Source organism: Bubalus kerabau, unplaced genomic scaffold (assembly GCF_029407905.1).
Source record: "Bubalus kerabau isolate K-KA32 ecotype Philippines breed swamp buffalo unplaced genomic scaffold, PCC_UOA_SB_1v2 scaffold_50, whole genome shotgun sequence".
NCBI classification, from domain to species: domain Eukaryota; kingdom Metazoa; phylum Chordata; class Mammalia; order Artiodactyla; family Bovidae; genus Bubalus; species Bubalus kerabau.
In genome coordinates this window covers 1,925,458-1,953,016 of record NW_026577904.1, presented here as the reverse complement: position 1 = coordinate 1,953,016, position 27,559 = coordinate 1,925,458, and the positions used below count along the sequence as shown (strand labels likewise).

The 27,559-nt window shown below is 42.6% G+C and overlaps 1 protein-coding gene across 1 annotated transcript; it reads left to right on the top strand.

Annotated features, from left to right (window-relative positions):
* The first annotated feature begins 1,321 nt into the window (after positions 1 to 1,321).
* On the top strand, positions 1,322 to 20,351 carry LOC129640856 (rho GTPase-activating protein 20-like). The gene is made up of 5 exons (XM_055565843.1): positions 1,322 to 1,480; positions 14,569 to 14,730; positions 18,125 to 18,234; positions 18,754 to 18,934; positions 20,136 to 20,351. Exons 1-5 carry the CDS (start codon positions 1,322 to 1,324, stop codon positions 20,280 to 20,282), a joined length of 759 nt encoding a protein of 252 aa, XP_055421818.1. The 3' UTR covers positions 20,283 to 20,351.
* The last annotated feature ends 7,208 nt before the right edge of the window (positions 20,352 to 27,559 follow it).

Here is a 27,559-nt window from a genome sequence, read left to right as displayed (position 1 = left end):
ATCACTTAAACAGCTGCGGCAGGAATTCTGGAGATCAGCCAGAGGCTGGGACCGGCTGGGAGCTGGGCAAAATCCACCCAATGTCCATTTTTTCCTTCGGGTGAGAGAGTACTTGTTTTGCATAGAATGCTGGGGAGGTCCTGGAGGCGAGTTTGAACTCCAGGCTATTTGGAGCCACGTACATTTCCTTCAGACTCTGTGTGTAAGAATATCTGAGAGTCCACCTCATCCTCATATGTCTTCTTGTCTCCTCCCTTGAAGTCCACACTAGTCTCAAGTTTCGTTCAGCTGAGTCTACTCCCCCTTATGATGCAAAATGTCTCACACGGATTAGATATGTAACTCAAGTGTTTAAGCATAAAGTACGTATCCTCTGGCAAAGATGAATCATGTGCTCCTGACAGAATGTGTCAAAAGAGTCACAGAGTTTGGACTGTGCTATATCAAATTAGTGTGTTGAACTGTAAGCATTAACTCTTGTTCACTGTCCACTATCTCTGCAAGCACTACACTAGATGCAGGGAATTTTATGGTATATATGAAGAAATTTATCATACTAGCTACGTGCCAGCTACTACCCCAGACCTTGCGTCTTTCACAGAACATTTAGGCAGTAGCCATGACTATCATCACCCCCACTTCATAAATGAAAATCACAAGAGCCTCACCCAAGTATGTGCTATGCCCAAAGTCACACAGTGGATGACTGGCATAACAGATTCCACATTCCTTGAAAAACCTGGCTCCAATATCTGTTATCTCTCTAACTCTGCAGACCGCAGAGGACATGAAAACACAGGAAAAGTAACTAGAAAGGCTGATGAGAAAGGAATGCCATCAGAGAAGGAGGAGGGGCGTATTGAGCCTGATTTTCAGGGAAGGGAATACAGGAAACAGGAATGAATGGGGTGGACAGTCCCTGGAAGGGGAATAAATGAATAGAGCATGACTATGGCAAAAAGATTTCCACACGTAGGGAAGAGCATCTATAATAGGGAATAATGAGAAAGGAGCGGTGAAGGAGGAGAGGGTGAATCTACAAAGGCCTCAAAGCAGAGATGTTTAAGACAGTAAATTCACTGAAACGGAAAATCTGATTACACAAGTGTTTAAAATGTTTCAGTGTATGAATGTCAAATCGATTGTTGGGTCGAACATATATTTAGAGACACTGGAGAAAAAATTTCAAATTGATTTCGTTGCTGTTCTAGAACTGTACCCTCATATACCACAGCTCTGTCAAAAAAGGAGCAAGCGTGTGGTCTGGGCTTCTAGGCATGAAATGTCCCACAGTTTTCTTTTCTTTCCTTCCCTATAGGATATGCATTCCTTTATCAATCAGAAACGGCCGTTCACAGAAGGCATCTTTAAAAAATCAGACAGTATAAAATCATGCAGCATCCTACAGAAGAAACTAAACTATGGAGACACAGTGAACTTGAATGATGAACCAGTTCTTGTGATATCGTCGGTCTTAAAGGTAAGGAAAGTTTGAGCATTATCCACACACGGTAAATCTGAAGCTATATGACTCGTCCTTCAGTATGAATGCCCAAGAAACATAATAGGCATAAGAGAGGAAGGATCTGAAAAGTGAAAGACATTTCACAAAGCCAAAACTGAAGGAAGGTACCTCAAATGTTATAAGCCCCATACATTAGATATTTTCCTTTTTCATTGCACATCTTGACTCCTGAACACTCCATGCAAAAGAATAACAATATATTTCAAAATACCCACTTACACATTGAGTGTTTACCTAAACAAGCTTTCTGCTTTGGATGACTTCCTCATCACCTTCCTAATGAAGGCCACATTTCCAAAAGAAAATTCATATTAAGCTTTTGGAAACAGTTAACAGAAGCAACTTCCCAGGTGGCTCAGACAGTAAAGAATCCGCCTTCAATGCAGGAAACCTGGGTTCCATCCCTGGGTTGCAAGGATCCCCTGGAACAGGGACTGGCATATGACTCCAGTATTCTTGCCTCGAGAATCCCATGGACAGTGGAGTCTGGTAGGCTATAGTCCATGAGGTGGCACAGAACTGGACACGGCTGAAGCAACTTAGCATGGATGCAGGACAGATGTTTACTCACTATGGTAAACTTGTGTGTTTAGTGTGTGTGTGTTTATGTGTGTGTGTCTGTCTGTCTGTGTGTCTGTGTGTGTTACTCTTCTACTCGCAGCCGACTCTCTGTGATCCCATTGACTGTAGCCCAGCAGAGTCCTCTGTCCATGGAATCCTCCAGGCAAGAATACTAGAGTGGGTTGCCATGCCCTTCTCCAGGGGATCTTCCTGCCAGGGATCGAACCTGCATCTCTTGCATCTCCTGCATTGGCAGGCAGGTTTTTTACCACTAGGTCCACCTGGGAAGCCCATTTGGCTTACAATGAATCAAAAAACGCTTAGTGAGGCCACCAAAATCTCTGATCAGTTCATCATCCTCCCTTCCCCTGTGTCTCAATGCCTTTTACTTGAAAATTAGTGTAGGGATGACTCCACCATTTGTTCCTCCTTTTATCTCCCTTACCATCTTTAATGGGCTTTGTTAACATTTGTAAGTTTAACCCACCAACCAAGGTTACAGTTACACGGTAGCCAGTTTTACTACGTGCCTAATCTTATACATCTTATTTTTAAAGTGAGTGCAACAATCAAAATCTGTTTGGAATTTTGCAAAAGTCAATAGATTTATATAAAAAATGGACTGAGTTTGAAATGATACAGCTAAATCACAAGTGTGTAGTTAAATTTCTACCAGGGCGGTAATACAACAGAAAGAAAAAATTAATCAATCCATCTTGGTGCTTGTTAGCAGCTATGAACAAAAATATATTGATGTAGTAATTACTACAGACAGGTTATTAAAATTATCCTAGAAACTAAATAACTTATGGTGTTTCCTTGTCCCCTATTAATGTTCCCTTGGATGATAATAACAACAGTGCAGATATGGTTTAGAGTTGACCCCTACTACACTGGACCCATAATAATACACACTAGGTATGCAAATAGCAAGTAGAGTGCTACCCTCTCTAAGGTGCACACTTGGAACTGATTTGATTTTTGAGCAAGTGTTACAAGGCTCTTGCCTGTTTCCATGCTATAAGCTAGTAAGACTAGTAAGCTTACAGACTAGTAAGAGGGTGGCTACTTATGGGTACAGGTCTTAGACAGTCCCAAAGTTTTCTCTTCCTAAAGTTGATTGATGTTGGTGGGGAATCAAACCTTGCAACTTTGGCCTTGAGAATACCATATGTCAAAGCATCCATGGAGTTGGTCTAAATCAGAAATGAATATAGAGTCAGAACCACATTGAGTTTTTCATTCAACTGTGTATAAACAGAGGTCCAATAGCAAATACCCATGGCATATTCTGCATGAGTCATACCCTGGCTTAACCATACTCAGTCTCACCAATGGATTCTACAGCACAGGGTTCAGGAGAGAGAAGAGACACACTCCAAGTGCATGTAGTTTGGCACACAAAGCATAGGCCCTGCTGCACACTCCCAGACTCCCCGAAGTCAAAGCCAGATGACATGGTTGAATGGCATCACCAACTCCATGCACATGAATTTGAACAAGACCCAGGTGTTGGTGATGGACAGGAAAGCCTGGTGTGCAGACCATGGGGTCGCAAAGAGTAGGACGGGACTGAATGGCTGAACTGAAATGGAGTGCTTCCTCCTTCCAAATGTACTGCGGACACTCCATAAGAAGCCTAGTGAAACCCTGATGACCATCATTGGGTACTGTATACCAATTACAAGAAAAAGTATGCGAGGACTGAGACTTTGTACATTATCTTCATACTCTGTCCTCAGTACTCAAGAGAGTGCCTGACACAAACAGCAGCTCAATAAGTCCTGAGACAAGCGAACACTATCAGGATTACAATCATGATAGTTGCCTTAGAAACACTGCCTAAAGAAGATACTATTAAGAGAAGTCAGGCTGTATATTAAGACCAGTGGAAGCAAGTTGTGCCTTTGAACCTGGCAAGGCAATGCAATCATTTCCTCTCAGTCTTGCACAACAGGTTACAACTTCATCTATTTTAATAGGCCCCATTCTACGATAGGAAGCCTTGATCATCAGGATAAAGTTTCCAGGCCTCCTCTTCGGAAGCTGACATTTGCATATTCTATCCCACAGGTGTCAAGTTGCAATGTATCTAAATTTTCAGTTTCCTCTTTGGGTGGATATATTCCATTCTCAGAGTTGTAAGGGTATCATGTAGTTTACGATTGGGGATTGTGATTTATTTCTAACACCGGCTGCTTAAAAGTCTGTAGAACTGAACTTTTATATGATTTTTTTTTTAAAGAGAAAAGGATTGAAGCTATTTCGATACTAGCTTTTTCCCAAAGAGCACACGTACTTCAGGTTTTCTCTTAATATGTGCAGAAGAGCATGTAGGGGTGTAATTTTGTTTGTTTTATTTCAGAACTTCTCTTTCTTGAATTAAGAGCAAGCATGTGTCTGAAGGAAACAAACAAAATGGGCATGTGCGTTTCTTTTCAAGAAACTAATAGGTTTTAGGATCAGTTATCACCAGACCTTGCCAGTATGTACTAATGTGTTAACATGTACACAAAGAGTAAGTTCCAGGCGATAGAAGGAGCTTTAGCTTCATTCTCACTACAGCCCAGACTCTGCTTTTATGCTTCTAATTTTAGTTGGGGAAAATCCAACCAGTACTTCTGGGTGTGCAAGGCTGTGGTGAATGACAGCCAAGCTCTGTGTGAATCAGTCTGGGTGGCTGTGAAGGAATTGTGGACTGAATTGAATTTTTCCACTAAATATTTTCTTTGCAATTTCTCCATTGAATTTATCCTAAGAATAATATATACTTTTTGATCTATATAAGGACTTTCTTCGAAATATCCAAGGAAGCATAATTACAGACAGTCTGTATGATAAATGGCCTGATGTTATTGATCAAGGGAACGAGCCGGAGAAAACAACGTCGACCCAGAGGTAATGATGCAATAATTACTCAACTCTGAGAAAATACAACCGACATACTCTTAGGAAAATATTAGCTTATAGTTTACCGCTATGTCCTCGAAAATAATGATCAGTATCATGGGGTTTCACTTGATCATGCCCATGGATGCCAGTTTGAAAAGAGATGCATGCCTTATTGGTGACACTGTAATTGCTGTTTTTCTCCTAATCTTATTAACATGGAATGCTTGACCATTTTATACCTTCTGAATACATGAAACTGTTGGAGATGAAATCCACTGGTCTAAAATGAGATGATAAAGAACCAATACGCCAGTGGTATGATCTTAAATACAAACACATAACTAACCAGAGCAGGTCTTACCTGGTTCAGGAATTAAATTTAGTGAAACATTTTTGTATGCATTCATGCCTGGAAATGTGAGAATAGACTGTGTATATGGTATAAAAAGAAGTACTTTGTTCTCTGTATTCCCACTTACTAAGCGAAATGACTCGCTTATTTATAAGTGTTTTTTCTGTCCTTAGGCATCTAGACCAGCTGCCGAGAGCCAATATCGATTTTCTGCCATATCTTTCAGCAGTTTTACACAACATTGAGCAACATTCCTCATTCAATCAGATGACAGCTTATAATTTATCAGTGTGTATATCCCCAAGCATTCTTTGTGTGTCTAATTCTGGCAGCTTAGAAAACTTCACCAAACAGGTAATGAGATCTCTCATTTTTATGCCTTGCGGAGCAGAGTCCCCATCTTGAACCTGCAGTCTGTAGTATTAACTCTGATGAACCAGTTTTTAAAGTGCATATTTTAATTACACTGCCTTGGAGTGGCAGAGTCCTACTCTGGTTGGGCATGGGAAGGTGTATGATAACTGAGAACAGTTGACTCACTTCCCCTTTGCCATCCCAGAGATTAAACGTTAGAGAGGTAAGAGTAGGATGATATGATAGAAAATAACCTGGCTTTGGAATCAGAGAGCCAAGGTTCAACTCTCAGCCTAATCCCTGAGGTTGTGCAAGCCTCCAAACTATGATTTCATCATTACCCAATGATGACAACACCCAATACATCTGGTCACTGTCGGCACATCTTGGCGGCCTGGGCAATATGAGCACCTGAGGCTCCACACATACTGGCCGCACTCTGCCAGCTGTGGCTCATTCAGGAAAATACTTGGCTGCTATTGTGTCTCAGCCTGAGGATGAGGAAGCTAGTAAAATATTTCAGAACATCCTAACAGAGCCACAACATGCCTAATAAGATCACAGCTCTTCTCCAAGCTCCTCCGGAGAGCAAGTGTGAGGCAAGGGAGTGTGCTAAGACAGACAGACATGTTTTCTCTCCAGATGCTTTCTTTCCTCACAAACCCCCCCGGCCCACACAGAGACCTCTGCTACCCAAGTTTTAGACATTTCTTCACTGAAGTGAAATTCACAATTGGTGTTGTATTTGATACTTTATAAATTTTAATAATATGAGATATATAAATTCTATCTCAATAAAACTAGAAAAAATTTTATTAAAAATAAATAAAACTGAATAAGAGAACATACATTTTTGTTCCAAATATCCTATGTGGGCTACTTAAAAATCATCCTAGTTTTAAGCATGTTAACCATCATTACAAAATTTTAGCTATTAAACCAGGCTACATAGTATAACTTTAGCCCACTGACTCAAAGAATTTTAAAATTTGAGGCCAAACTACTCTTCAAAGTATCAGTTATGTCTTAGAAAAAGCTGATGTAGATATATATATATATATATATATATATTTTTTTTTAGCCAAGTCTGAATTTTTCTCAGATTTCTTTTGCACTTTTTGTTAGAGCCAAGACTCATGGATGAAATGTGATTTACTATTACACCATATGTACAGTAATACCCCGTTTTTTGCCCCTTTGTGTTACAGATTTCTTTCATGCAATTTCTAATTGAAAACTGTCTCAAGATATTTGGAGAAGATATCACTTCTCTCTTCGGAGAGACCTCAGTGAGTTCTGATAACAGTGATATCACTGATATTACCGATAACAGTGAGAAGGTTGCAGGTACGTGAATAATGTAACTGGCTTTGATGCCAAAGACAGCAAGGCTGCCAGGCGTCAATGGGAGATCCTAGAGCCCAAAGCACATTCTAAGGGCAGTAATTACCATCTGCTCCAAGACATGGGAAGTTTCCCACTTGTGAGAGCAAAGCAAGGTTAAGACTGTTCTGATTTCAAGAAGCAACTAGTACAGCTTTAGGAGACATCACGATTCGTTGAGCTCAGTTCAGTTGCTCAGTTGTGTCTGACTTTTTGGGATCCCAAGGACTACAGTGACCCCAAGTCCTTGGGGTAGAGGACTGCAGCGTGCCAGGCCTCCCTGTCCATCACCAACTCCCAGAGCATACTCAAACTCATGTCCTTTGAATTGGTGATGCTATCCAACCATCTCATCCTCTCTCATCCCCTTCTCCTCCTGCCTTCAGTCTTTCCCAGCATCAGGGTCTTTTCCAATGAGTCAGTTCTTCACATCAGGTGACCAAAGCATTGGAGTTTCAGCTTCAGCATCAGTTCGATGGCTGTATTTGGGGTGGCCTTTCTGTATTCTGGCAGCTTGTGGCTCCGTTTTATTGTGGAGGTTCCTCACTGTGGGTGGGGTTGTGTGAGTGGCTTTTCAAGGTTTCCTGCTTAGGGAAGCTTGCATCCCTGTTCTGGTGGGTGGAGCTGGACTTCTCTCCAGAGTGCAATGAAGTGTCCAGTAGTGAGTTTTGAGATGTCTATGTGTTTGGTGTGAATTTGGGCAGCCTGTATATTGATGCTCAGGGATATGTTCCTGCGTTGTGGCGACTTTGTGTTGTATGTCTTGCTCTGGAACTTGTTGGCTCTTGGGTGGTGCTTGGTTTCAGTGTAGGTATGGAGGCTTTTGGATGAGCTCTTATCCATTACTGTTCCCTGGAGTCAGGAGTTCTCTGATGTTCTCAGGTTTTGAACTTAAGCCTCCTGTCTCTGGTTTTCAGTCTTATTTTTAGAGTAGCCTCAAGACTTCTCTATCTGTACAGCACCGATGAGAAAACATCTAGTCTAAAGATGAAAAGCTTCTCCACAGTGAGGGACACCCAGAGAGGTTCACCAAGTTAGATGGAGAAGAGAATAAGGAGGAGGGAGATAGAGTTGGCCAGGGGAAGAAGAGGGGGCTCAAGGGGAGAGAGCAAGCTAGACAGTAATCAATTCCATATGTGCTCTCCACAGTCTGGACCCCTCAGAGAGGTTCATGCAGTTACTCAGAAAAGAGGAGGAAGAAGGAGACAGAGGGAACCAGGACAAGAAAAGAGGGAATCAAAAGGAGAGCGACATATCCAGCCAGTAAGCAGTTCCCAAGATGTTCTCCATAGCCCGGAATACACAAAGAGACTCACAGAGTGGGTAGCGAAGAAAAGGGTGAGGGAGGAGATAGAGGCGACCTGGTGGAGAAAAAGGAGAGTCAAAAGGGGGAGAGAGCAATCAAGGCAGTGGTCAAACTCCCAAGTAAAAATGGGTAGTGAAGATTGGGTTCTTAAACGTACAAAATTGATAAGAAATACAAAAAAACACATCAAAAGTCTACAGTAAATGTTAGAGACTCCCAAATACAGTATTAAAGAAACAAAACAAAGTCACAAAAAATGATAAAATATATATATGAATTTTGCATTAAAAATAAGGTCTTTTTTATTTGAAAGGTAATAGTAGGTTATAAAAATTACAGTTAAAGAAGTAATAGAGGACTTAAAAATTAAAAAAAATTTAATCATAATAGTAAAAATATATCGAGGAATTTCTCTGGAGTTGTTGTGGGCAGTGCGGGGTTAGTTCAGTTTCAGATAGTTCCGTGATCCAGCTTATACTTCTCAAGATCTCTAGGCCACTTCCAATGTAGTCAGTGCTAACTACATGGTTTTAATCTGTTGCACCTGCCTTTTCCAGAGCGGTTCCCTCTGTTTATTTTAACTTCTTCTGTTTGCTGGTCTTTTCAGGGTCTAATTTCCGCTCTGACTCATGGGGGGCGAAGGTGGTCACTTATTTAGGCTCACTTATTCAGTGGTGCTGTGGGGACGGAGGAGCACTGCAAACAAATATCCCTGGCGTGTGCTCACAGTGTCCTGGCCGCACTGGGTTTGCCCCTGCTCACGGTGTGTGTGCTTTCCCAGTCTACACTGCTCAGGCTCCAGGTTGCTCTGTGTGCAACTCTCTGAGGCGGGCCCTGGGTTGCGTACACTTCCCAGATCTAAACCGTTCAGGTTCAGGTTCCCAGGTACTCCACAAAGGCGCAGACTCTGTCAGGCCTGAGTTTTGTGCCCTTCCCAGGTCCGAGCAGCTCAGGCGACCAGGTGATTAGCGAGCACAGAGCCCCCCAGGTGTAGTGTGTCTTATCAGCTCCCCCATCCCAGCCGCTCGATTTGCTGGATGGCAGCAGGCCTGCACGTCTCAAGTTGGAGGTGTGTCTTCTCTGGGGAGCTGATCTCTGGCTGCGACCATCCCAGCGGATGTCAACCGCCCAGAATCCCAACAAGTCTTGGTTAGCAAATGGGAGCCCACTTGCAGTTTTGTAGAGGATGCCTCTCTGGGGCTGAGATTGCCCCTTTCAGGCTCTGGCTGCCCCCGCCTGCCTCCCTGTCTCTGGTGGGAGATGAGTCAGTGCACAGCCAGCTAGCTCTGCTCTGGTGTTCTCTCAGTCCTCTGTTCTGTGAGTGGGCCAGGAAGTGCCTTAGATTAGGGCTTTTCACAGGATATTTTTTTTCTCTCTCTATGACTATCCCACAACTTGTGTTGCTATCTCACATTAGCTCCCTCAGATTGCCCTCAGGGCACTCAGGCCTGGTCCTTACCCTAAGCAATGCAGCCCGCACCTCCCTGTTCAGGCGCCCCGCTTGCTGGTGGCAATTGTGAGTGTCTGGACTAGTTCCCTGCTGGATGTTGATGTTAGGTACGCAATCTGTGGGGTTTCTTTCTTTCTTTCTTTTTCCTCCTGGTTATGTTACCCTCTGAGATTCCAAAACTCCCCACTGACCTGCCAATGAGAGTGTTTCCTAGTGTTTCGAAACTTCTCCTCTTTTAAGACTCCCGTTCCAGGACAGGTCTCTGTCCCTACCTCATTTGTCTCTCTTTTTCTCTTGTATATTTTGTCCTACCTCCTTTCAAAGACAATGGGCTGCCCTTCTGGGTGCCTGATGTCCTCTGCCAGCATTCAGAAGTTGTTTTGTGGAATTTGCTCAGCATTCAATGTTCTTTCGATGAATTTGTGGGGAAAAAGTGGTCTTCCTGTTCTATTCCTCTGCCGCCTTAGGACCGCCTCTGAGACTTGAACCCTGGATTCTACCTCCACAGCAAGCTCTCTTTCCATTCTGCTTCAGACCTAGGTTGCAAATGGAACTGGACTGAATGTTTATATGTCTGTTTGTTTTGAAGTCTTTCCTGTTGCAATTATCCCTGCTAGCATTCCAGTATTGTCCCATTGACATTTCTTTCTCTGAATAAAATGTCTTACTAATTTAGCAAGTACTGGGGCCAGAATAGAATTTCTACTTAAAGTATTTGTGTTCTTATCATTGTTATTCTATACCCACAAAGTTACAAAATTTCATTTTTTAACATTCAAACCCTAATTTGAGCATGAAGAAAACCACTAACCTAAATCTTGCCAGGATTCTTTATGAAAGATAAGGTTGTAAAGTTAACCTGTTTAACAGTCCCCGGCAACCCTCTCCAGTATTATTATCCAGCAAGTCCCACGGACAGGAACCCGACAGGCTATAGTCCATGAGGTCGCAAGAGTTGTACATGACTGAACAACTGAGCACCATACTTTTCGTGGCTATAGTATATATTTTTATTGGTCACAGAGCCAACAAGAACTCTAACTCCAACCAGTGTACATTACGAAATGTCCATCTAGGCCAGAAAATGCAAGCATAGGTCTGAACGTCTATTTTGCTTTCCATCTATGCTTATAGGCTAGCTGGCCATATAGCTTTGTACCAACTGATAGAGCTTTCTTCCTAAGAGTATTCTTATTAAAGCTGAACAATGAATGAATACATTTGAAATACATGAATACCTGTGGGTAGTTTAGAAATAAAAGAATCAGGTTAGGAGTAGGGAATCCAGGGTGCATAAAGCAACTCAACCCATATAAACCTGTATCTTTTTAACATTTGTACATATTAATTAGGAGAATCTCTTCCTGAATTTAAGAATGCATTTGCTTTCTTCATTCTCTCCTTTGAAAATGATGGTAGTATGAATGTCAGGGCAGAAAGGGCCTAAGGCAAAGTGATGGCATTCCTTGAGCAATGCACACCTTCTGGAGGCTGCACAATCAAATGGAGAATGGGGGTGGGGTCTGCTTAGGGGGAGGTGACTGATGTCTAGGCTGCCTTAGGCCTTCGGAAGGAGGGAAGTCACCTTTATTAAGGCTGCTATGTGCCATGTCTTGTGCTGGGAGGTACATTATATTATGTAGTCCAGTGAGGTGTAGTAGCGTCATTTATGTTACATTTGAGCAAACTGATGCTCAAAGAGTTTTAGGTAACTCATCCAATTAAGAGGCAGAATAGGAGCCTTCTGGTTCTCTCACCCAGCACCACAAGTGGTTCACTCACTTGAATGGACATGGTGACGCACTCACTATGTCTCCGAAAGACAAGTGGATGGGCATTTTAAAAGATTTGGTTAAATTCTTCTCTTTATTTTTCTACAACAGGGCTCCACTAATTGACTTCTGTAACTGGTTATTTAAGCAGGTTATTTAAGGAAATATTAAGCAGGTTTATTGAGCAAATATCAGGAAAACATTCATAGCTGGGCACGAGACACTTTGAACTCAATTTTTCATTGCTGATCACTCTTATTTGAAAAGCATTCCTTTGACAGGGGCTGTTGGTAGGTAAAATTCACCTCTGCGTTAGCTGAGTAAGGTGTCACACAAAAAATGGCCACCTGTAATCTTACTACATTGTCTGCAATTAATGACTACTTCTCAAGGACCCTAAGGGCTGGAAGTCATCCTTGGAGCTTACTGAGGTGTGTGGCCTCCCAGAGGAGAGGTCCAGAGGCTGACTGATAAGCACTGTCAGGCAGAATGTCTCATGAAAAGCGATTCTTTTTAAGGGAGAAAATTGGGCGTGACTGGGTACTCAGAAAGCCAAACAGGTAACTGAAAGAGCAAGGAAACTTCCTACAAATGCGGCTTAATTTGAATATTAAATAACTATGGCCTTTCAAATGAGATCTGAAGCCAGAATCCACTGATAACACTTCACATTAGGAAACCTGTATAACTATAGGTTAAGTGCCTCATGACACAGGGCAAAGGGAATAGAGAGCACTCTCTGGGGGAATACTGTCACAGGGAGAGTCAACCGTGAGTCTGATCACGCCTCTAGGTTTAACTACTGGTTTGCAGAATATGGGGAAGAAGAACATGTTAACACCACAAGGATGCAATTAGCCTGCTTCAGAATGAGGGGAATGCTATATAACAAATGGTTCAGTTTCTCTCTTTCAGCCTCTGCCATGAACATGCTGCTGAATGCAAGTGGTGGAAATCAGGCTAAATAAGCTAAACTACTAGTAGTGAAAATCTCTCTTCTACATTAGTTTCAGATAAGAAGACACTTAGGAAGAGTTCTCTCCAAAAGTGGGCCTTTGGGTGTATATCAAGGACCCGCAAGGACAACCAACACACGTGTCTACCACCCACAAAGCCAAAACAGCTCTTTGGAGCTGCTCTTGAGGATGTATGTGATAATGACACCCTGCCCACCCCAATTCTGGTAGGTCTTATTTTGGTTTCTGTAACCTTCCTGAGAAGGGGAGTTCTGAGAGATCAAGTGTTCTCTTCCAAATCTACTCCCAAATGAAGAAGTCTGACTTTGTCCGATAAGATTCATAACATTACTTCAAAGAATAAGACCTGATTTAGGTACTGCAGAGTCAGAAGGCAACTACAAGATGAAAAGATACTCTCATCCATTCCGCTGATTTCAACAAAGACCCATCTATACCAGCTCAGACCAGTTAACATGGACTCTGTAAGTTAAGGCAATTAGAGAAGGCGAGGTTGAGATAAAGAGTGAGAGCAGTCCTTTACAGATCACCTTTATGAGGCGAGAAGGAGCAGCAGTCAGATTAGTGAGCTGCTGCCCTTACCCAAGGAAAGAGTAAGTATATAGAGGCATGTATGTGGAAAGCTCCTGTCTTAAGGGGGGGGGGGTGTTCTTCTGCAAGGTTGTACAGAGTAGTTATCGCTTAAACAGCTGCGGCAGGAATTCTGGAGATCAGCCAGAGGCTGGGACCAGCTGGGAGCTGGGCAAAATCCACCCAATGTCCATTTTTTCCTTCGGGTGAAAGAGTACTTGTTTTGCATAGAATGGTGGGGAGATCCTGGAGGCGAGTTTGAACTCCAGGCTATTTGGAGCCGCGTAGCTTTCCTTCAGACCCTGGGTGTAAGAATCTCTGAGAGTCCACCTCATCCTCATATGTCTTCTCGTCTCCTCCCTTGAGGTCCACACTAGTCTCAAGTTTCGTTCAGCTGAGTCTACTCCCCCTTATGATGCAAAATGTCTCACATGGATTAGATATGTAACTCAGGTGTTTCAGCATAAAGTACGCATCCTCTGGCAAAGATGAATCATGTGCTCCTGACAGAATGTGTCAAAAGAGAGTCACAGAGTTTGGACTGTGCTATATCAAATTAGTGTGTTGAACTGTAAGCATTAACTCTTGTTCACTGTCCACTATCTCTGCAAGCACTACACTAGATGCAGGGAATTTTATGGTATATATGAAGAAATTTATCATACTAGCTACGTGCCAGCTACTACCCCAGACCTTGCGTCTTTCACAGAACATTTAGGCAGTAGCCATGACTATCATCACCCCCACTTCATAAATGAAAATCACAAGAGCCTCACCCAAGTATGTGCTATGCCCAAAGTCACACAGTGGATGATTGGCATAACAGATTCCACATTCCTTGAAAAACCTGGCTCCAATATCTGTTACCTCTCTAACTCTGCAGACAGCAGAGGACATGAAAATACAGGAAAAGGAACTAGAAAGGCTGATGAGAGAGGAATGTCATCGGAGAAGGAGGAGGGGCGTATTGAGCCTGATTTTCAGGGGAGGGAATACAGGAAACAGGGATGAATGGGGTGGACAGTCCCTGGAAGGGGAATAAATGAATAGAGCATGACTATGGCAAAAAGATTTCCACACGTAGGGAAGAGCATCTATAATAGGGAATAATGAGAAAGGAGCGGTGAAGGAGGAGAGGGTGAATCTACAAAGGCCCTAAAGCAGAGACGTTTAACACAGTAAATTCACTGAAACGGAAAATCCGATTACACAAGTGTTTAAAATGTTTCAGTGTATGAATGTCAAATCGATTGTTGGGTCGAAAATATATTTAGAGACTCTGGAGAAAAAATTTCAAACTGACTTCGGTGCTGTTCTAGAACTGTACCCTCATATACCACAGCTCTGTCAAAAAAGGGGCAAGCGTGTGGTCTGGGCTTCTAGGCATGAAATGTCCCACAGTTTTCTTTTCTTTCCTTCCCTATAGGATATGCATTCCTTTATCAATCAGAAACGGCCGTTCACAGAGAGCATCTTTAGAAAATCAGCCAGTATAAAATCATGCAGCGTCCTACAGAAGAAACTAAACTGTGGAGACACAGTGAACTTGAATGATGAACCAGTTCTTGTGATATCGTCGGTCTTAAAGGTAAGGAAAGTTTGAGCATTATCCACACACGGTAAATCTGAAGCTATATGACTGGTCCTTCAGTATGAATGCCCAAGAAACATAATAGGCATAAGAGAGGAAGGATCTGAAAAGTGAAAGACATTTCACAAAGCCAAAACTGAAGGAAGGTACCTCAAATGTTATAAGCCCCATACATTAGATATTTTCCTTTTTCATTGCACATCTTGACTCCAGAACGCTCCATGCAAAAGAATAACAATATATTTCAAAATACCCACTTACACATTGAGTGTTTACCTAAACAAGCTTTCTGCTTTGGATGACTTCCTCATCACCTTCCTAATGAAGGCCACATTTCCAAAAGAAAATTCATATTAAGCTTTTGGAAACAGTTAACAGAAGCAACTTCCCAGGTGGCTCAGACAGTAAAGAATCCGCCTTCAATGCAGGAAACCTGGGTTCCATCCCTGGGTTGCAAGGATCCCCTGGAACAGGGACTGGCATATGACTCCAGTATTCTTGCCTCGAGAATCCCATGGACAGTGGAGTCTGGTAGGCTATAGTCCATGAGGTGGCACAGAACTGGACACGGCTGAAGCAACTTAGCATGGATGCAGGACAGATGTTTACTCACTATGGTAAACTTGTGTGTTTAGTGTGTGTGTGTTTATGTGTGTGTGTCTGTCTGTCTGTGTGTCTGTGTGTGTTACTCTTCTACTCGCAGCCGACTCTCTGTGATCCCATTGACTGTAGCCCAGCAGAGTCCTCTGTCCATGGAATCCTCCAGGCAAGAATACTAGAGTGGGTTGCCATGCCCTTCTCCAGGGGATCTTCCTGCCAGGGATCGAACCTGCATCTCTTGCATCTCCTGCATTGGCAGGCAGGTTTTTTACCACTAGGTCCACCTGGGAAGCCCATTTGGCTTACAATGAATCAAAAAACGCTTAGTGAGGCCACCAAAATCTCTGATCAGTTCATCATCCTCCCTTCCCCTGTGTCTCAATGCCTTTTACTTGAAAATTAGTGTAGGGATGACTCCACCATTTGTTCCTCCTTTTATCTCCCTTACCATCTTTAATGGGCTTTGTTAACATTTGTAAGTTTAACCCACCAACCAAGGTTACAGTTACACGGTAGCCAGTTTTACTACGTGCCTAATCTTATACATCTTATTTTTAAAGTGAGTGCAACAATCAAAATCTGTTTGGAATTTTGCAAAAGTCAATAGATTTATATAAAAAATGGACTGAGTTTGAAATGATACAGCTAAATCACAAGTGTGTAGTTAAATTTCTACCAGGGCGGTAATACAACAGAAAGAAAAAATTAATCAATCCATCTTGGTGCTTGTTAGCAGCTATGAACAAAAATATATTGATGTAGTAATTACTACAGACAGGTTATTAAAATTATCCTAGAAACTAAATAACTTATGGTGTTTCCTTGTCCCCTATTAATGTTCCCTTGGATGATAATAACAACAGTGCAGATATGGTTTAGAGTTGACCCCTACTACACTGGACCCATAATAATACACACTAGGTATGCAAATAGCAAGTAGAGTGCTACCCTCTCTAAGGTGCACACTTGGAACTGATTTGATTTTTGAGCAAGTGTTACAAGGCTCTTGCCTGTTTCCATGCTATAAGCTAGTAAGACTAGTAAGCTTACAGACTAGTAAGAGGGTGGCTACTTATGGGTACAGGTCTTAGACAGTCCCAAAGTTTTCTCTTCCTAAAGTTGATTGATCTTGGTGGGGAATCAAACCTTGCAACTTTGGCCTTGAGAATACCATATGTCAAAGCATCCATGGAGTTGGTCTAAATCAGAAATGAATATAGAGTCAGAACCACATTGAGTTTTTCATTCAACTGTGTATAAACAGAGGTCCAAAAGCAAATACGCATGGCATATTCTGCATGAGTCATACCCTGGCTTAACCATACTCAGTCTCACCAATGGATTCTACAGCACAGGGTTCAGGAGAGAGAAGAGACACACTCCAAGTGCATGTAGTTTGGCACACAAAGCATAGGCCCTGCTGCACACTCCCAGACTCCCCGAAGTCAAAGCCAGATGACATGGTTGAATGGCATCACCAACTCCATGCACATGAATTTGAACAAGACCCAGGTGTTGGTGATGGACAGGAAAGCCTGGTGTGCAGACCATGGGGTCGCAAAGAGTAGGACGGGACTGAATGGCTGAACTGAAATGGAGTGCTTCCTCCTTCCAAATGTACTGCGGACACTCCATAAGAAGCCTAGTGAAACCCTGATGACCATCATTGGGTACTGTATACCAATTACAAGAAAAAGTATGCGAGGACTGAGACTTTGTACATTATCTTCATACTCTGTCCTCAGTACTCAAGAGAGTGCCTGACACAAACAGCAGCTCAATAAGTCCTGAGACAAGCGAACACTATCAGGATTACAATCATGATAGTTGCCTTAGAAACACTGCCTAAAGAAGATACTATTAAGAGAAGTCAGGCTGTATATTAAGACCAGTGGAAGCAAGTTGTGCCTTTGAACCTGGCAAGGCAATGCAATCATTTCCTCTCAGTCTTGCACAACAGGTTACAACTTCATCTATTTTAATAGGCCCCATTCTACGATAGGAAGCCTTGATCATCAGGATAAAGTTTCCAGGCCTCCTCTTCGGAAGCTGACATTTGCATATTCTATCCCACAGGTGTCAAGTTGCAATGTATCTAAATTTTCAGTTTCCTCTTTGGGTGGATATATTCCATTCTCAGAGTTGTAAGGGTATCATGTAGTTTACGATTGGGGATTGTGATTTATTTCTAACACCGGCTGCTTAAAAGTCTGTAGAACTGAACTTTTATATGATTTTTTTTTTAAAGAGAAAAGGATTGAAGCTATTTCGATACTAGCTTTTTCCCAAAGAGCACACGTACTTCAGGTTTTCTCTTAATATGTGCAGAAGAGCATGTAGGGGTGTAATTTTGTTTGTTTTATTTCAGAACTTCTCTTTCTTGAATTAAGAGCAAGCATGTGTCTGAAGGAAACAAACAAAATGGGCATGTGCGTTTCTTTTCAAGAAACTAATAGGTTTTAGGATCAGTTATCACCAGACCTTGCCAGTATGTACTAATGTGTTAACATGTACACAAAGAGTAAGTTCCAGGCGATAGAAGGAGCTTTAGCTTCATTCTCACTACAGCCCAGACTCTGCTTTTATGCTTCTAATTTTAGTTGGGGAAAATCCAACCAGTACTTCTGGGTGTGCAAGGCTGTGGTGAATGACAGCCAAGCTCTGTGTGAATCAGTCTGGGTGGCTGTGAAGGAATTGTGGACTGAATTGAATTTTTCCACTAAATATTTTCTTTGCAATTTCTCCATTGAATTTATCCTAAGAATAATATATACTTTTTGATCTATATAAGGACTTTCTTCGAAATATCCAAGGAAGCATAATTACAGACAGTCTGTATGATAAATGGCCTGATGTTATTGATCAAAGGAACGAGCCGGAGAAAACAACGTCGACCCAGAGGTAATGATGCAATAATTACTCAACTCTGAGAAAATACAACCGACATACTCTTAGGAAAATATTAGCTTATAGTTTACCGCTATGTCCTCGAAAATAATGATCAGTATCATGGGGTTTCACTTGATCATGCCCATGGATGCCAGTTTGAAAAGAGATGCATGCCTTATTGGTGACACTGTAATTGCTGTTTTTCTCCTAATCTTATTAACATGGAATGCTTGACCATTTTATACCTTCTGAATACATGAAACTGTTGGAGATGAAATCCACTGGTCTAAAATGAGATGATAAAGAACCAATACGCCAGTGGTATGATCTTAAATACAAACACATAACTAACCAGAGCAGGTCTTACCTGGTTCAGGAATTAAATTTAGTGAAACATTTTTGTATGCATTCATGCCTGGAAATGTGAGAATAGACTGTGTATATGGTATAAAAAGAAGTACTTTGTTCTCTGTATTCCCACTTACTAAGCGAAATGACTCGCTTATTTATAAGTGTTTTTTCTGTCCTTAGGCATCTAGACCAGCTGCCGAGAGCCAATATCGATTTTCTGCCATATCTTTCAGCAGTTTTACACAACATTGAGCAACATTCCTCATTCAATCAGATGACAGCTTATAATTTATCAGTGTGTATATCCCCAAGCATTCTTTGTGTGTCTAATTCTGGCAGCTTAGAAAACTTCACCAAACAGGTAATGAGATCTCTCATTTTTATGCCTTGCGGAGCAGAGTCCCCATCTTGAACCTGCAGTCTGTAGTATTAACTCTGATGAACCAGTTTTTAAAGTGCATATTTTAATTACACTGCCTTGGAGTGGCAGAGTCCTACTCTGGTTGGGCATGGGAAGGTGTATGATAACTGAGAACAGTTGACTCACTTCCCCTTTGCCATCCCAGAGATTAAACGTTAGAGAGGTAAGAGTAGGATGATATGATAGAAAAGAACCTGGCTTTGGAATCAGAGAGCCAAGGTTCAACTCTCAGCCTAATCCCTGAGGTTGTGCAAGCCTCCAAACTATGATTTCATCATTACCCAATGATGACAACACCCAATACATCTGGTCACTGTCGGCACATCTTGGCGGCCTGGGCAATATGAGCACCTGAGGCTCCACACATACTGGCCGCACTCTGCCACCTGTGGCTCATTCAGGAAAATACTTGGCTGCTATTGTGTCTCAGCCTGAGGATGAGGAAGCTAGTAAAATATTTCAGAACATCCTAACAGAGCCACAACATGCCTAATAAGATCACAGCTCTTCTCCAAGCTCCTCCGGAGAGCAAGTGTGAGGCAAGGGAGTGTGCTAAGACAGACAGACATGTTTACTCTCCAGATGCTTTCTTTCCTCACAAACCCCCCCGGCCCACACAGAGACCTCTGCTACCCAAGTTTTAGACATTTCTTCACTGAAGTGAAATTCACAATTGGTGTTGTATTTGATACTTTATAAATTTTAATAATATGAGATATATAAATTCTATCTCAATAAAACTAGAAAAAATTTTATTAAAAATAAATAAAACTGAATAAGAGAACATACATTTTTGTTCCAAATATCCTATGTGGGCTACTTAAAAATCATCCTAGTTTTAAGCATGTTAACCATCATTACAAAATTTTAGCTATTAAACCAGGCTACATAGTATAACTTTAGCCCACTGACTCAAAGAATTTTAAAATTTGAGGCCAAACTACTCTTCAAAGTATCAGTTATGTCTTAGAAAAAGCTGATGTAGATATATATATATATATATATTTTTTTTAGCCAAGTCTGAATTTTTCTCAGATTTCTTTTGCACTTTTTGTTAGAGCCAAGACTCATGGATGAAATGTGATTTACTATTACACCATATGTACAGTAATACCCCGTTTTTTGCCCCTTTGTGTTACAGATTTCTTTCATGCAATTTCTAATTGAAAACTGTCTCAAGATATTTGGAGAAGATATCACTTCTCTCTTCGGAGAGACCTCAGTGAGTTCTGATAACAGTGATATCACTGATATTACCGATAACAGTGAGAAGGTTGCAGGTACGTGAATAATGTAACTGGCTTTGATGCCAAAGACAGCAAGGCTGCCAGGCGTCAATGGGAGATCCTAGAGCCCAAAGCACATTCTAAGGGCAGTAATTACCATCTGCTCCAAGACATGGGAAGTTTCCCACTTGTGAGATCAAAGCAAGGTTAAGACTGTTCTGATTTCAAGAAGCAACTAGTACAGCTTTAGGAGACATCACGATTCGTTGAGCTCAGTTCAGTTGCTCAGTTGTGTCTGACTTTTTGGGACCCCAAGGACTACAGTGACCCCAAGTCCTTGGGGTCGAGGACTGCAGCGTGCCAGGCCTCCCTGTCCATCACCAACTCCCAGAGCATACTCAAACTCATGTCCTTTGAATTGGTGATGCTATCCAACCATCTCATCCTCTCTCATCCCCTTCTCCTCCTGCCTTCAGTCTTTCCCAGCATCAGGGTCTTTTCCAATGAGTCAGTTCTTCACATCAGGTGACCAAAGCATTGGAGTTTCAGCTTCAGCATCAGTTCGATGGCTGTATTTGGGGTGGCCTTTCTGTATTCTGGCAGCTTGTGGCTCCGTTTTATTGTGGAGGTTCCTCACTGTGGGTGGGGTTGTGTGAGTGGCTTTTCAAGGTTTCCTGCTTAGGGAAGCTTGCATCCCTGTTCTGGTGGGTGGAGCTGGACTTCTCTCCAGAGTGCAATGAAGTGTCCAGTAGTGAGTTTTGAGATGTCTATGTGTTTGGTGTGAATTTGGGCAGCCTGTATATTGATGCTCAGGGATATGTTCCTGCGTTGTTGGCGACTTTGTGTTGTATGTCTTGCTCTGGAACTTGTTGGCTCTTGGGTGGTGCTTGGTTTCAGTGTAGGTATGGAGGCTTTTGGATGAGCTCTTATCCATTACTGTTCCCTGGAGTCAGGAGTTCTCTGATGTTCTCAGGTTTTGAACTTAAGCCGCCTGTCTCCGGTTTTCAGTCTTATTTTTAGAGTAGCCTCAAGACTTCTCTATCTGTACAGCACCGATGAGAAAACATCTAGTCTAAAGATGAAAAGCTTCTCCACAGTGAGGGACACCCAGAGAGGTTCACCAAGTTAGATGGAGAAGAGAATAAGGAGGAGGGAGATAGAGTTGGCCAGGGGAAGAAGAGGGGGCTCAAGGGGAGAGAGCAAGCTAGACAGTAATCAATTCCATATGTGCTCTCCACAGTCTGGACCCCTCAGAGAGGTTCATGCAGTTACTCAGAAAAGAGGAGGAAGAAGGAGACAGAGGGAACCAGGACAAGAAAAGAGGGAATCAAAAGGAGAGCGACATATCCAGCCAGTAAGCAGTTCCCAAGATGTTCTCCATAGCCCGGAATACACAAAGAGACTCACAGAGTGGGTAGCGAAGAAAAGGGTGAGGGAGGAGATAGAGGCGACCTGGTGGAGAAAAAGGAGAGTCAAAAGGGGGAGAGAGCAATCAAGGCAGTGGTCAAACTCCCAAGTAAAAATGGGTAGTGAAGATTGGGTTCTTAAACGTACAAAATTGATAAGAAATACAAAAAAACACATCAAAAGTCTACAGTAAATGTTAGAGACTCCCAAATACAGTATTAAAGAAACAAAACAAAGTCACAAAAAATGATAAAATATATATATGAATTTTGCATTAAAAATAAGGTCTTTTTTATTTGAAAGGTAATAGTAGGTTATAAAAATTACAGTTAAAGAAGTAATAGAGGACTTAAAAATTAAAAAAAATTTAATCATAATAGTAAAAATATATCGAGGAATTTCTCTGGAGTTGTTGTGGGCAGTGCGGGGTTAGTTCAGTTTCAGATAGTTCCGTGATCCAGCTTATACTTCTCAAGATCTCTAGGCCACTTCCAATGTAGTCAGTGCTAACTACATGGTTTTAATCTGTTGCACCTGTCTTTTCCAGAGCGGTTCCCTCTGTTTATTTTAACTTCTTCTGTTTGCTGGTCTTTTCAGGGTCTAATTTCCACTCTGACTCATGGGGGGCGAAGGTGGTCACTTATTTAGGCTCACTTATTCAGTGGTGCTGTGGGGACGGAGGAGCACTGCAAACAAATATCCCTGGCGTGTGCTCACAGTGTCCTGGCCGCACTGGGTTTGCCCCTGCTCACGGTGTGTGTGCTTTCCCAGTCTACACTGCTCAGGCTCCAGGTTGCTCTGTGTGCAACTCTCTGAGGCGGGCCCTGGGATGCGTACACTTCCCAGATCTAAACCGTTCAGGTTCAGGTTCCCAGGTACTCCACAAAGGCGCAGACTCTGTCAGGCCTGGGTTTTGTGCCCTTCCCAGGTCCGAGCAGCTCAGGCGACCAGGTGATTAGCGAGCACAGAGCCCCCCAGGTGTAGTGTGTCTTATCAGCTCCCCCATCCCAGCCGCTCGATTTGCTGGGTGGCAGCAGGCCTGCACGTCTCAAGTTGGAGGTGTGTCTTCTCTGGGGAGCTGATCTCTGGCTGCGACCATCCCAGCGGATGTCAACCGCCCAGAATCCCAACAAGTCTTGGTTAGCAAATGGGAGCCCACTTGCAGTTTTGTAGAGGATGCCTCTCTGGGGCTGAGATTGCCCCTTTCAGGCTCTGGCTGCCCCCGCCTGCCTCCCTGTCTCTGGTGGGAGATGAGTCAGTGCACAGCCAGCTAGCTCTGCTCTGGTGTTCTCTCAGTCCTCTGTTCTGTGAGTGGGCCAGGAAGTGCCTTAGATTAGGGCTTTTCACAGGATATTTTTTTTCTCTCTCTATGACTATCCCACAACTTGTGTTGCTATCTCACATTAGCTCCCTCAGATTGCCCTCAGGGCACTCAGGCCTGGTCCTTACCCTAAGCAATGCAGCCCGCACCTCCCTGTTCAGGCGCCCCGCTTGCTGGTGGCAATTGTGAGTGTCTGGACTAGTTCCCTGCTGGATGTTGATGTTAGGTACGCAATCTGTGGGGTTTCTTTCTTTCTTTCTTTTTCCTCCTGGTTATGTTACCCTCTGAGATTCCAAAACTCCCCACTGACCTGCCAATGAGAGTGTTTCCTAGTGTTTCGAAACTTCTCCTCTTTTAAGACTCCCGTTCCAGGACAGGTCTCTGTCCCTACCTCATTTGTCTCTCTTTTTCTCTTGTATATTTTGTCCTACCTCCTTTCAAAGACAATGGGCTGCCCTTCTGGGTGCCTGATGTCCTCTGCCAGCATTCAGAAGTTGTTTTGTGGAATTTGCTCAGCATTCAATGTTCTTTCGATGAATTTGTGGGGAAAAAGTGGTCTTCCTGTTCTATTCCTCTGCCGCCTTAGGACCGCCTCTGAGACTTGAACCCTGGATTCTACCTCCACAGCAAGCTCTCTTTCCATTCTGCTTCAGACCTAGGTTGCAAATGGAACTGGACTGAATGTTTATATGTCTGTTTGTTTTGAAGTCTTTCCTGTTGCAATTATCCCTGCTAGCATTCCAGTATTGTCCCATTGACATTTCTTTCTCTGAATAAAATGTCTTACTAATTTAGCAAGTACTGGGGCCAGAATAGAATTTCTACTTAAAGTATTTGTGTTCTTATCATTGTTATTCTATACCCACAAAGTTACAAAATTTCATTTTTTAACATTCAAACCCTAATTTGAGCATGAAGAAAACCACTAACCTAAATCTTGCCAGGATTCTTTATGAAAGATAAGGTTGTAAAGTTAACCTGTTTAACAGTCCCCGGCAACCCTCTCCAGTATTATTATCCAGCAAGTCCCACGGACAGGAACCCGACAGGCTATAGTCCATGAGGTCGCAAGAGTTGTACATGACTGAACAACTGAGCACCATACTTTTCGTGGCTATAGTATATATTTTTATTGGTCACAGAGCCAACAAGAACTCTAACTCCAACCAGTGTACATTACGAAATGTCCATCTAGGCCAGAAAATGCAAGCATAGGTCTGAACGTCTATTTTGCTTTCCATCTATGCTTATAGGCTAGCTGGCCATATAGCTTTGTACCAACTGATAGAGCTTTCTTCCTAAGAGTATTCTTATTAAAGCTGAACAATGAATGAATACATTTGAAATACATGAATACCTGTGGGTAGTTTAGAAATAAAAGAATCAGGTTAGGAGTAGGGAATCCAGGGTGCATAAAGCAACTCAACCCATATAAACCTGTATCTTTTTAACATTTGTACATATTAATTAGGAGAATCTCTTCCTGAATTTAAGAATGCATTTGCTTTCTTCATTCTCTCCTTTGAAAATGATGGTAGTATGAATGTCAGGGCAGAAAGGGCCTAAGGCAAAGTGATGGCATTCCTTGAGCAATGCACACCTTCTGGAGGCTGCACAATCAAATGGAGAATGGGGGTGGGGTCTGCTTAGGGGGAGGTGACTGATGTCTAGGCTGCCTTAGGCCTTCGGAAGGAGGGAAGTCACCTTTATTAAGGCTGCTATGTGCCATGTCTTGTGCTGGGAGGTACATTATATTATGTAGTCCAGTGAGGTGTAGTAGCGTCATTTATGTTACATTTGAGCAAACTGATGCTCAAAGAGTTTTAGGTAACTCATCCAATTAAGAGGCAGAATAGGAGCCTTCTGGTTCTCTCACCCAGCACCACAAGTGGTTCACTCACTTGAATGGACATGGTGACGCACTCACTATGTCTCCGAAAGACAAGTGGATGGGCATTTTAAAAGATTTGGTTAAATTCTTCTCTTTATTTTTCTACAACAGGGCTCCACTAATTGACTTCTGTAACTGGTTATTTAAGCAGGTTATTTAAGGAAATATTAAGCAGGTTTATTGAGCAAATATCAGGAAAACATTCATAGCTGGGCACGAGACACTTTGAACTCAATTTTTCATTGCTGATCACTCTTATTTGAAAAGCATTCCTTTGACAGGGGCTGTTGGTAGGTAAAATTCACCTCTGCGTTAGCTGAGTAAGGTGTCACACAAAAAATGGCCACCTGTAATCTTACTACATTGTCTGCAATTAATGACTACTTCTCAAGGACCCTAAGGGCTGGAAGTCATCCTTGGAGCTTACTGAGGTGTGTGGCCTCCCAGAGGAGAGGTCCAGAGGCTGACTGATAAGCACTGTCAGGCAGAATGTCTCATGAAAAGCGATTCTTTTTAAGGGAGAAAATTGGGCGTGACTGGGTACTCAGAAAGCCAAACAGGTAACTGAAAGAGCAAGGAAACTTCCTACAAATGCGGCTTAATTTGAATATTAAATAACTATGGCCTTTCAAATGAGATCTGAAGCCAGAATCCACTGATAACACTTCACATTAGGAAACCTGTATAACTATAGGTTAAGTGCCTCATGACACAGGGCAAAGGGAATAGAGAGCACTCTCTGGGGGAATACTGTCACAGGGAGAGTCAACCGTGCGTCTGATCACGCCTCTAGGTTTAACTACTGGTTTGCAGAATATGGGGAAGAAGAACATGTTAACACCACAAGGATGCAATTAGCCTGCTTCAGAATGAGGGGAATGCTATATAACAAATGATTCAGTTTCTCTCTTTCAGCCTCTGCCATGAACATGCTGCTGAATGCAAGTGGTGGAAATCAGGCTAAATAAGCTAAACTACTAGTAGTGAAAATCTCTCTTCTACATTAGTTTCAGATAAGAAGACACTTAGGAAGAGTTCTCTCCAAAAGTGGGCCTTTGGGTGTATATCAAGGACCCGCAAGGACAACCAACACACGTGTCTACCACCCACAAAGCCAAAACAGCTCTTTGGAGCTGCTCTTGAGGATGTATGTGATAATGACACCCTGCCCACCCCAATTCTGGTAGGTCTTATTTTGGTTTCTGTAACCTTCCTGAGAAGGGGAGTTCTGAGAGATCAAGTGTTCTCTTCCAAATCTACTCCCAAATGAAGAAGTCTGACTTTGTCCGATAAGATTCATAACATTACTTCAAAGAATAAGACCTGATTTAGGTACTGCAGAGTCAGAAGGCAACTACAAGATGAAAAGATACTCTCATCCATTCCGCTGATTTCAACAAAGACCCATCTATACCAGCTCAGACCAGTTAACATGGACTCTGTAAGTTAAGGCAATTAGAGAAGGCGAGGTTGAGATAAAGAGTGAGAGCAGTCCTTTACAGATCACCTTTATGAGGCGAGAAGGAGCAGCAGTCAGATTAGTGAGCTGCTGCCCTTACCCAAGGAAAGAGTAAGAATATAGAGGCATGTATGTGGAAAGCTCCTGTCTTAAGGGGGAGGGGGGGTGTTCTTCTGCAAGGTTGTACAGAGTAGTTATCGCTTAAACAGCTGCGGCAGGAATTCTGGAGATCAGCCAGAGGCTGGGACCAGCTGGGAGCTGGGCAAAATCCACCCAATGTCCATTTTTTCCTTCGGGTGAAAGAGTACTTTTTTTGCATAGAATGGTGGGGAGATCCTGGAGGCGAGTTTGAACTCCAGGCTATTTGGAGCCGCGTAGCTTTCCTTCAGACCCTGGGTGTAAGAATCTCTGAGAGTCCACCTCATCCTCATATGTCTTCTCGTCTCCTCCCTTGAGGTCCACACTAGTCTCAAGTTTCGTTCAGCTGAGTCTACTCCCCATTATGATGCAAAATGTCTCACATGGATTAGATATGTAACTCAGGTGTTTCAGCATAAAGTACGCATCCTCTGGCAAAGATGAATCATGTGCTCCTGACAGAATGTGTCAAAAGAGAGTCACAGAGTTTGGACTGTGCTATATCAAATTAGTGTGTTGAACTGTAAGCATTAACTCTTGTTCACTGTCCACTATCTCTGCAAGCACTACACTAGATGCAGGGAATTTTATGGTATATATGAAGAAATTTATCATACTAGCTACGTGCCAGCTACTACCCCAGACCTTGCGTCTTTCACAGAACATTTAGGCAGTAGCCATGACTATCATCACCCCCACTTCATAAATGAAAATCACAAGAGCCTCACCCAAGTATGTGCTATGCCCAAAGTCACACAGTGGATGATTGGCATAACAGATTCCACATTCCTTGAAAAACCTGGCTCCAATATCTGTTACCTCTCTAACTCTGCAGACAGCAGAGGACATGAAAATACAGGAAAAGGAACTAGAAAGGCTGATGAGAGAGGAATGTCATCGGAGAAGGAGGAGGGGCGTATTGAGCCTGATTTTCAGGGGAGGGAATACAGGAAACAGGGATGAATGGGGTGGACAGTCCCTGGAAGGGGAATAAATGAATAGAGCATGACTATGGCAAAAAGATTTCCACACGTAGGGAAGAGCATCTATAATAGGGAATAATGAGAAAGGAGTGGTGAAGGAGGAGAGGGTGAATCTACAAAGGCCCTAAAGCAGAGACGTT

Excerpts from the sequence above, each read along its gene's own strand:
- LOC129640856 (XM_055565843.1), top strand. The coding sequence starts at position 1,322 with ATGCATTCCTTTATCAATCAGAAACGGCCGTTCACAGAAGGCATCTTT. Across the intron at positions 14,731-18,124 it reads TGATATCGTCGGTCTTAAAG|GACTTTCTTCGAAATATCCA; the intron begins GTAAGGAAAGTT and ends GATCTATATAAG. Across the intron at positions 18,935-20,135 it reads TAGAAAACTTCACCAAACAG|ATTTCTTTCATGCAATTTCT; the intron begins GTAATGAGATCT and ends TTTGTGTTACAG.